We start from the raw sequence: 12,102 nt of genomic DNA, 5'->3' as shown, positions 1-12,102 counted from the left end.
GTATTTAAATTCATTTAACAACAACAAAAACCATTTATTTTACTTTTTGTTAAATGTTAACAACCAGACTTCGAGGCAAAAAGACCAAGATTCACGCTTAGCACGCTGGAAAATTCTCCGAAATAGATCTACATGCTTTGTGCATGTTAAGAATGTGATCCTCGGATGGTATGGAATGAGCAATTTCGTTGTTCAGAGAGACAAAAATTGATGTTTTTCAACAGAAAATAGTTGTTGACTTCCGTCAGCATGAAAAGATAATTCAAGACATCGAAAATTTTTATAATGTTAACTCTGACGCACAGTACCGTTTATAAAATCGGCCAACCAATCAAATTTCTCGAAAAATGAACTAATATTTAAACTCGGCACCCTGGAAACTCCTAAAGTAGAAAATTATATTATATTTCATTAACTATTAATGAATTATAATTTAATGGATTTTGTTGACGTATAACTAATAGTAAAGAACGATAAAAAAAGAAAAGCATTGTACAATTCGTGATAAGTTTTATTTATTATTATTTACAAATTATTCGAGTTTAGATCTTTCCTTTCAGTTTCCAACACAAATGAATAAATAAATAAAATAAAAATTAAATTATAACGATTTTAATAATTTTAACCTTTCATTTTACTATACAGTACATAATTTTTTTTTCCGTGGAAAATAAAGAATTAAATGATTTTTTTCTTCTAAAAAGTTTTTTTTAGAAATAAACTTTCTTTATAAAAATAAAATTTTTAAAAAGATACTCATACATTTTTTGCATAAATTTTACAAGCTAAGTTTAATCTCCAGCTATATAAATAAACAGGATTTGGGAATTACATTTTTCTCCATTTACTTGTGTACAACATTGATAAGCTTATAATCTCATGCATAGTCAGTGTTTATCGTCTTAACACACAAAAATTTTTGTACAACTTCCTATTCAAGTTTCTGAATTTTATACTCATTCTAATTGTTAAGTTATAAAACCGAAAAAATTGATTAAAAATTCGTTAAAGTACATATAAAATATATCAATAAATAATAGAAAATTAAATAAATTACAATTATTTTGTTTCTAATTTAAACCAAACTTTATCATCTATTTTTTTAGGAAACTTATTTTCGAGATTTTTTATCTTCATTACATTTCGAACTCTCTTGTAACGTTGTTTATGGGCAATTCTTTTCTTTCGAGGATTATTTCTTTGTTTCCAATCATACAGCAACCCCTTCGTGTATTTATCATCAGATTTCCTTTGTCTAAAATTGAAAAAGATAAAAATTTAATTAAAAAAAATATTTTTAAATCTGTACACAAACTTTATTGATTTTTTTTGTTACTGTAACTGTAATTGAGTTTGTTTTCATAAGGGATTATTACAGCATTAAAAAGTAAAACTGGTTAATATAATTCTTAAAAATAAAAGTTCTAATTCGCAGTTTCAACACCAACAGATCAATAGAAAGAGAAATGATTAAGAGGAAACTTTTAATAGAAATAATCGAAACAAATGAAAAGTTAATTTTATATCAAGACATTTTCCCAAACGTATTGTTCTTTATAGAGAAGTAATTGAAGACTTGTCTGCAATGAAGAAAACTTTAACTGATTTCTTTTTAATATTTTTTCGAAAAAACTTTAGGATTAAATACATCTAAAAAGGGAAAAAAATTGAATGAAAATTGCCTTGAAAAAATACTGTATACCTTATTTGAACGATATATAATCTCGAAATTATAAAACTCTGCTCAATCATTTTTAGAAAAAATTGAAATGAAAAATTTAATATGTGACAAGAAATACAATATTTATTGTATTTCTTGTATTCATTTATTTATGTTACAATATTTATTGTATTCATTTATTTAAATGAATGATAGATAAAAATAGTTAATGGACAATAATATTATTTATATTTAATTTAAATAATAACATTGAAATAATTTTAAATGATAAATATTACAAAGTAATAGTTGCGAGTCGTAACGTGTATTATTGTAGAATTTTCGATTTTATTTATTGTTAACGCTCATTCAAAAGTTTTTGTGCTACATATTCACAAGTTCAATATCTACAGAGTATAAGAGTATAATGTATTAATAATTAAGCTATTAGATAATAGGAAAAATATGATAAAAGTACGAAAAATTTTCGTAATTTTGTACATTGAGTGTATATATTTTCGGTTAAATAAAGTTTGCATAGTTTAATTTCATTCAATATTTTATTTTTTCTAATTTCAGAACATTAAAAGTTCCTTTTTATTTTTTTTTAATATGTAGTTTTTATTTAAAAAGTTTTATATTTAAGAAATATTGATATTAACTTATCCCAAATATGGCTGAATATCATTCAACGAATCATACTCAAAGATTCATTGTATATTTATTTAAAAATAATAATAATAATAATAATTTTTCTTAAACCTTAATTCGAGTCAATGAAGTTAATAATGTGTCTGTTAAGTTTATTGACGGTAAATATAGAAAAAAAATAGAACAAAAATTCATAAAGATCATATTTCTGATACAACATATTAGACAGGCCGGTTGAAACAATAAAAACGTCAGCTTGTCATTCTGGATGTTCCAGATTCCTGTCTGGGTCAACTCAGAAAGTTTTTTGGGTAGTTCGATCCTCACCAGTGGTCTGCTTCCATTATGAACTGGACGAACCCATAACAGTCATGATAAAGTGTCCTTTTAATGCTTATAGCATAGACAAAGTTAAAAAAAAAACCCAAATAAAATATTTTCGGTTAAATGAAGTTTGAAGATTGAAAAAAATATAACTATAAAGCATTTGAAGTAAACATATCTACTATAAAAACTGGTCTAATTAAACATCATAAAATCATATTTAAAAAAAATTATACAGTATATTAATTATTATATTTTAACGATTGCGAGAAATGACTTTAAAATATAAAGTAATAAATAAATATAACAATTTTAATGTATAAAGCATGATTAACTATAAATAAAACATTGGAGGTCGCAAGTACAGGCACCGTGGTCTTCTACAATATCTATGTTGTGACAACTTAGCGACCGCATGGTTTAGTTCTTTGTTAAATATCTATTTTAAATAACTATTCAAATTACATTCTTTGCTTTTAATAAGTGATCTTTCAAATCATTCTGCTACATTAAATTTGTCGACCCGAAAGAACTATAAAGAAGTTTGGACAAGCCATTAAGAAAACTAATCAGGATAAACTTTCCCTGTGTTGAGGATAACCAGGATAACTTTAAAGTTACAGTACGTTGAGTTCAACTAATAATATTTTAGTGAAAATAAAAATTACACATAATGATAATAAAATAATACATCTACCAGAAATATTGTTTTTAAGAAAGTTGCGATGTAGACTAAATTTTTATTTAATAAAATATTGTACTTTGTTAGTTACTTAATTAGCTTATATTACTTTATTAAACAACATATAATCCGTCATTTTCGACGGGAATTGACTAGATATAGGCCTGTAAAAAAATACCTAAAAGTAACTTCTACTCAAAATAGCTAAGTATTAATGAAGTAAAATGTCAAAAAATGAGGAAGTTACTTTAAAAAGTACAGCATTATTATTTGTTTGTTATAGTGAGAAAAAAGTCTGTACAATTATCATAATTACATCATCTATTGCTTCTTTTGCTTGTGGACATATTTATAATAACAATACTTATCAGTTTTATACTCATTAAAGTAAAACATGGAATAAAATTCAATATCTTTAACATCTTACTTGCGTCAAAATGAAGCACGTAATAACACTGTCACCTGATAAAATGTGAAACAAACGTTACAAATGCATTTGAAATTTTATAGTTTTTATAAAATATACACGTCAATATAGTTAGAGATTATCGTAAACACAAAATAATCTAATAATTGGCCATGTGATAATAACTTAATACTGGTTAGATGACCGATCGAAAATCACTATAATCGTTGATAATTCAATCGCATTGAAATATATTTAAATTTTCTTATAGTTTTCTACACATCAAGAGGTCGTAAGGTTTAATTTGAGACTTCATTTGCCGAATTTGATCAATGGGAAGTGTGTGAACTAAGTGACTTTATTCGCTTTTAAATACTGTATATGAATATAAGAAAAATAACTTCTGCCTTCTTTTGTTTCCTTCGAATAAAACTATCTGTTTTTATTTTTCGAGTCTTAATTCTAACTGCAAACGAAACGAAGTTGCAACGTGCTCTGTCTGTTGTTTGTCATGTCATGTTATAAACTCTGTCTACTCGTGTGACGTAAAGATCAGATATATGTCGTCATAAATAAATTTTATTTTGTATCTGGAACAGACCATCTCCTGAAAAGTTCTTGGGATTTCCTCTCAGATTCGATCTCGAGACTCCAGGGCTGTAGTCAGATTCCTTAACACTCTCTTTACAATTTTATAAAACCTACTTTCAGTTTCTAATGAATTTTATAATGATAATTTTTTTCCAGTCTTTCGTAACTATTTTATTAAATATAGTTAAAAATAATTTACTATTAAAAATGTTATGAAAACAATAAAGTATATATTTAGTGGTAGAATTGCAGAAAAGAATCCACTATTACATTTTTATTTCCAAATTACATTTTTAATAGATTTTTCTCCTGTATAAATGGAGATACTAAAAACTTTCTCGTGCAAAATAATTAAATTTTTTCTATAGTAATTGTCAGAAAGATAAAGAATTTAAACATAGTTACTTTAAAAATGTGTCCAAAGGAAAGCAAATATAAAAAGAAAATTGTGTTCATGTGGAAAAATACACTGGCTTATCAGAAACATTTAGGATATTTTTTTCATAAAACATTAGGCAGAAAAATCTATAAAAATTTATTCTTCATTTAAAAATAATAAAAAAATTTACTACTGACAAATAGAGGAAAAAGTGACTTCTAAGACTCTTCAACAACCCCAACAATATTATAAAAACCGTTTTAAATATAGATAATATTCAGATGTTAAATCAGACATAGCCTATAATTTAACATATAACAATTGACATTGATAGAATTAAAAAGTATCTCACATTAGGAAGTTTTCGAGTATAAGGAGAATTTTGTTTTAATTCATCAGCATTTTAATTTTCGATTTTTTCAGCCCTTCTGAACCTGCACCCTTAGACAATGCCCGAGTTATCTAAACCTTACGGTGGACCTGACGTTCAAAAATAAAAATAAAGCGAATATTGGTAGATCCATGTATTTAATGGCAATTTTTATCTTTATAATGGTAAGTATTCTCACTTATCATCCAAATTAGATTAGATCACAAGATCAGAAAAGAATCTCAAATGAATATTAAAGAGATTGTCATATGATTTATATCCTATTTTTAAAAAGAATTTGTATGATTGGCACAAAAACATTTTAAGGACAGAAATATTATCGTTGTCCTTATTTCAATAATTAACACGAAAATATAGAAACTGAATAATTAGACTTTTCGTGCTTGATTATCATTAGTTTGGACTTAATAAGCCATTTGTTTTACTGTTGTTATTTTATATTATTGGTCAATTGAAAACGTCGGATGTAAATTTTTCTAGAGTTCATTCATTAAATTAGAGTAATTCATTTTGCAAAACGACGATCTTATAAAAATTCTTTAAATATCACTTTAAACGAATGAATATACGAATTAAAAAGAAAAACTAAATTTATTATGCGTTAATCTCTCTAGAAATGATAAATCAACCATTTCTGATTTCTTATCTTTTAAATGATTTATCACTGCATAAGTACGTATTAAATTACATATAGACCTATTGTATTTTATTTAAGATGGATTGAGGACATTAGAAAAATATTGAACACGTTAGAAATGTGAACATGAAACAGCTACTAGATAAGCTGGAAGTCGTCCAACGTGGAAACGATTTGTGAATGGAAAAATTCAAATAATAAAACATTATACCAAAGATATATTTGTCTCTTGAATATCAGAAAAAAATATATAAAATGATAATTTTAATTTCTTAATATTGTTATGATTTTAACACAGAATAATCGTGTTATAAAAGGAAAATAATACTTACTTAAATATTCTTTTATTAGAGGGTATGTTGGTTACTTGAAAACCTTCGATTTGAATGAAATCCAAAATGGTATTGTTGCCCAGAAAATGACCTTTATTTGAATTAAAATTAAAAATAAAACTATATAAATCAATTTTAATAAATTAAATTATTCTAATAATATTGTAAATTGTATTTTTAATTAAATTTTAAGTTTAATATTTAAATTTTTTTAAAAGTTCAATAGAAAATATAGGATATAGGGCCTACAGTATAGATATTGTAGAAATGATAGAAAATATACGCATGTTTTATTCTAATTCATATGAATGCATTAGAAACATTTCAATTCTAAAACTAATCAAATATAAATATAATAGAGAAATTGTATAATTTTACTTTAATAAATTTAATAATTTTAAATTACTTTCATTATTTTGATTAATTTGAATATACAGCCTACAAAAATTACAAAAAATATTATATTTACTCTGTACTATTATTATTATAATAATTGCCAAGCTTATTGACATGCTTACACATTTATTATTTTAAATTAAAGAGTAAATACTTCGAGTTTAACTTATTTTAAATTCTTCAACATTTTAAAAAATATTTTAATATAATTTTATTCAATATAAATTCATTAGTATATATGCTTATTATCATATAAAACTGCATTAAAATATTTTTAATTTTATTACTTAGGCTGGGGAGAAACGAGCGTATAATGTACAGTACTTCACGATAGAAATGCTTCAGAAAAATACTTCTGCAGAGGTTGTCTAACATGAAGTTATACAATATTTTAAAGAAAATTGCAAAGACAAGATGGACGTTAATTAAATTGTTGTCCTTTCTTATTTAGTAGAAAAACATCTAAAAACTAAACGCAAACAAAGAAAGTTGTGGGTTCACCTCAGAAACAGTGAACATCTATCTGTCTGGCCATTTTAAAACCTTATTTACGCATCTTAAAAAAGACACAGAAGGTTTTTAATCTGCTTCGGAATGTCTAAAAATTCTTTTGATGAATTATTATTATCCTATCTGAAAGATAACATAATGCACGGAGAAAAGTATAAAGATTGCAATACAGTACATCTGAATAGATGCTTGTAACATTAAGGTAAGGTTTATTATTATTTAAAATATTATTGGGCATTAAAAGCAGAATATTATTAGTATTTACGTAAATGCAAATTTGATACAACTTAATAAACTAATAGCGCTGAGAGATTGAATTGTAAATTGTAATTGTTGATCGATGATGAATCTTGAGATGAAAATTTAGAGAAATATGACGACGCTGATGATAAAGATGCACATGGTAAGCCTTAATTGGATGTCTTTGTACGCTCGTGTAAGTTTTCTTAAGTTTTCTTATTTTTCAGATTTCAAAACAATGCATAAATTGCATTGTTTAGAAATCTGAAAAATAAATTTTTAGTCGGTATTTAAGCTTTTAATTGTGGAAAGAAGCGATTTAAAAAAAAGCAACATCTTCATTTTCTTGGTCTTTTATATCTTGAACAAGGGCTTGCATAAAATCCATCAATAAACTGTCGATGACAACTCTTTTATGTTTTTTAGAGATAGAAGTTTATTTAATGCATAAGGAGTAGCTGTGTGCTAGTTTATACTAATATCATCTGCTTCCTGCTGATATCAATACCACCTTGATATTACCTACTTCGCCATTATTTCCCACTTTCATTTTCAACACTGCTAACTGTAGCTTTTGGTTTTAGAAAGGATAATTGGTCTCTCCGAATATGCAATTTTTTACTTTTCTAGCGCCAGAACCAGACCTGTAGGATTCTGTTTAAATTTTAGACTTCTAACATAATTATCTCTAATAGTCCTTCATGTTTCCATGTCATCTTGTACAGTAATAAAAAATTTTGTTAAGCTACAATTTGAAAAATTCTAGACCTATAAATTACCACTAATGTCTGTCTGTCTGTCCTTCCTTAACCTCAGAAGGCCCCGACTAACTGTATACGAACGTCACGTGAATTCAATTCAAAACTTTTCCCCTGACTACAGTTTTATAGATGCCAGCATGACTGTTGTTATCAGGAAAAGTATGATGTACAGGGGCACGTCACTACAAATTGGAGATGGAGAACATACATTTTAAATTGAATGATTAATTCATTCAATTTAAAATGTATGTTCTCCATCTCCAATTTGTATAATAAATCTCCAATTTGTATAAGAATATGATAAAAAATTGCAGCCTGACATTTGTGACGATGTCACAATAAATAATTGTTTTAGATATCTTGCCACTGAATATAGTTTTAACGATTTATACTACAGTTACAAAATTGGAAGATCTACTATACAAGTAGCATGGGAAATATGCAAAACATGTAGGAAATAATAAAAGTCCCCGATAAAAAAAAGTGAAAAAGTGTAAGATAATGCATATGGGTTTCAAAAAATAATTTTCTTAACTGTTTAGACACAATAGACGAGAAGCATATACGAGTTGTTAGAAGAATAAAACCAAGAGCTACAGCTAGTGTTAAAAGTAAGCCTTTATATATGAATTATATGCATGTTTTTCTTGTGTTATTGGTTGTTGCTGATAAACTACTACGTATATCTTCATTTATACAGACAAAGCAAGAATAAGCTTTTCTATATTAAAACTCTTCGTTTTGGAAAAAATGGAAAATAAACCCTGTGCCTACACGAATACCTGAAAATGAAATTTATATATCTTTCGCTTTCGTTGGAAATGAAGCATTTGGATTAATTACATATTTATTTAGGCCGTACTCTGTTACTCATTTGTCAATAAATAAAAAGTTTTTAATTATCTATGGCTAGATGCTACACCGAATGCACGTTTGACATTCTAACTAATAAGTGGAGAATATTTCTTAGACCAATTTATGCAAACATTACATTTTGTTGTATGTTCTTAGGAACTTAGTATAAAGTTGCTATTGAGAACAAATCACACAAAAACACTCATTTTGATGAATATCCATTGTAAATTATAGAAAATAAATCTAACTTTTCCGTCAAAAATAGTGTTTCACAATTAGTTGTATGTTCATACAATTAATTGTGAAAAAAGCAAGCAATCAAGTACTATTAATTTCGCTGTTGACACTGTAAAATTTTGTGTACTACATTTGTTCGCAAACGTAAGAGTTTCAATTTTAATGATTCTTTAAGTTTTTGTGGTTTTGAGAAGTATTGAGACAATGATAATGTAAACATCAATCGTTATCGAGAAGCTTTAACTAATTACTTTATGAGTAATATTATGAAACGACAGTATCATGGAAGTATGAAAGAATAATTATTAGTATAAAAATATGAAACAATACTTACGAATTACTTTTTACTCAGTTTCGAATTTCGTAGAAACGTTGTCAAATAAAATGAACGCATGAACATACATCAATTCATGCTGAGATTTTGTTTTTGTCCTTATAATCTTCATGTGCAGTATCTCATAATAATGTTCTTTTTTTCAATCTTAGATATTAATATTAATAAAAGTTTAACATATTTACAAAACAGGAGTTAAATTTAGTGCGGCTTCTTGCATTTTTCAGCTGTTGTGTTAACGATGTACTGTACAATACAGTACGTACAGTACATACGTGAACAAGTCTTGACGTTCGCTGTACATTGAGTACGTCGATAACACATTGTACAATATACATCTGTTCCACGCACATTAAAAAGTGTAAACACTGAACGTGTGAGGTCTTTAATAGAACACAATAATTCTACAATGCAAGTTACAATATACTCTACAACAGACGTACAGTACATTATACGATCCTGTGTCTCCAGCCTTAAAGCATTATATCGAAAATTCTATTTATATTTATTTTTAAAATAATTATATGAATCTATTTCATCCTATTCAAGCTATATTAATTAATACTCATATTTACAATAAAAAAATATAACTGATAATATTTTTGGTTGATAGAAATTTTTATAAACCTTTTATTACATTTTTATTTAATAAAATATTGTACTTTGTTAGTTACTTAATTAGCTTATATTACTTTATTAAACAACATATAATCCGTCATTTTCGACGGGAATTGACTAGATATAGGCCTGTAAAAAAATACCTAAAAGTAACTTCTACTCAAAATAGCTAAGTATTAATGAAGTAAAATGTCAAAAAATGAGGAAGTTACTTTAAAAAGTACAGCATTATTATTTGTTTGTTATAGTGAGAAAAAAGTCTGTACAATTATCATAATTACATCATCTATTGCTTCTTTTGCTTGTGGACATATTTATAATAACAATACTTATCAGTTTTATACTCATTAAAGTAAAACATGGAATAAAATTCAATATCTTTAACATCTTACTTGCGTCAAAATGAAGCACGTAATAACACTGTCACCTGATAAAATGTGAAACAAACGTTACAAATGCATTTGAAATTTTATAGTTTTTATAAAATATACACGTCAATATAGTTAGAGATTATCGTAAACACAAAATAATCTAATAATTGGCCATGTGATAATAACTTAATACTGGTTAGATGACCGATCGAAAATCACTATAATCGTTGATAATTCAATCGCATTGAAATATATTTAAATTTTCTTATAGTTTTCTACACATCAAGAGGTCGTAAGGTTTAATTTGAGACTTCATTTGCCGAATTTGATCAATGGGAAGTGTGTGAACTAAGTGACTTTATTCGCTTTTAAATACTGTATATGAATATAAGAAAAATAACTTCTGCCTTCTTTTGTTTCCTTCGAATAAAACTATCTGTTTTTATTTTTCGAGTCTTAATTCTAACTGCAAACGAAACGAAGTTGCAACGTGCTCTGTCTGNGAATTAAAAAAAAATTATTTTTACTTTAATCTCTCTATCTCTTTTAATCTTATTTTGATGTCTCATTTCTAATTGTAAAATGTCTTTATTATTATTATTTTTTTAATCTTATAAACTTAATCGACATAATTTTCAATTTACTATTAATTTATTCTTTTAATGAAAATAAAATTTTAATCAAACAAAATCCTATTTTTTAATTTTAATTATAATTTTAATAAATCTTTTAATGTTAAAAAATTATTTTTATTTCTTAAACGATAATAATAATAATAATAATTCAGAAGACTTATTAATATACTTTTGTGAATTTTTTTAATGTAATAAAGTTTAAATGATCCTATTTTTTTTAAATAAATAAATAATTTCGTATATTAGATATTTATTTAAAAAATTACAATCGTTATGAGAATATAGAGAACATATTTTTAAACTAAGCAAATTCGCTCACGCAAAATATCTTATATGAAATATTTACTAATATTAAAAGCACTTTAAAATATAAATTCGAATAATATTTTGTCATAAAATTAACTCATTTATTCTCTTATTGCCTAAAATCATTTTTAAAGAAAAATATAACTTGAATAATTCAATAAAATATTGATTTTTTTTTCTTCCTAACATTCTTACATTTTACAATAAACTCTCCAATTTTTTTTTTCTACGTTGATTAATATTTGTTTGCTTTTCTATCGAACAATAGCATCGATTTAGCATTTACAAAACAGAAAATCCTTAAGTATCGGAAATAAAATAGATAAAATGTTAAAAGGAAAATGATAAAATAAAGTAAAAAGATGTAGTAATATACCTGCACCAAATGCGAAGAAGAAAGTTTCATTGGGATGATTTAGGATAAGTTGAATGACCCGATCTCCTATTTTCTTGTTTCTCTTATAAATGAATTCATCCCGGAAGTAATGTTCCATGTCACGTGCAACATCCATATCCTCTGACGTCATATTGGTCAGTTTAGGTAATTGAGTCGTGTCTTGATTGAAAATAATAGAGTTTAAATTGCGGCAATTATAATGATGGATAAGATCGTCGCTGTTTCGAGAAACATTCACTTTGTTTTCATTATCGATGCTTTGTAGGGTTTGATTAAGGGCGAATAATACCTATAAAATAAGAAAAATAATTATAATTTATCATTGAAAAATTAAAATATCTATTTATTTATAAATATATTATTGTTTATTCTTATTAAAATAATTTTAA

At 25.7% G+C, this 12,102-nt stretch overlaps 1 protein-coding gene across 1 annotated transcript in view; it reads right to left on the bottom strand.

Annotated features, from left to right (window-relative positions):
- Positions 1-712: 712 nt before the first annotated feature.
- Positions 713-12,102, bottom strand: part of LOC111629023 (metalloprotease TIKI1-like) — a 29,421-nt gene continuing 18,031 nt past the window's right edge. Inside the window, exons 4-6 of the mRNA XM_023372887.1 lie at positions 11,693-12,002; positions 6,054-6,144; positions 713-1,255 (exon numbers count right to left, since the gene is read on the bottom strand). Of these exons, the coding sequence (XP_023228655.1) occupies positions 1,060-1,255; positions 6,054-6,144; positions 11,693-12,002 (597 nt within the window). The 3' untranslated portion in view covers positions 713-1,059. The remainder of the gene's footprint in view (positions 1,256-6,053; positions 6,145-11,692; positions 12,003-12,102) is intronic.

Source organism: Centruroides sculpturatus, unplaced genomic scaffold (genome assembly GCF_000671375.1).
Source record: "Centruroides sculpturatus isolate CEXI.00-Female unplaced genomic scaffold, Cexi_2.0 scaffold601, whole genome shotgun sequence".
Classification (NCBI taxonomy): Eukaryota; Metazoa; Arthropoda; class Arachnida; order Scorpiones; family Buthidae; genus Centruroides; species Centruroides sculpturatus.
This window is presented reverse-complemented; position numbering and strand designations above follow the sequence as displayed.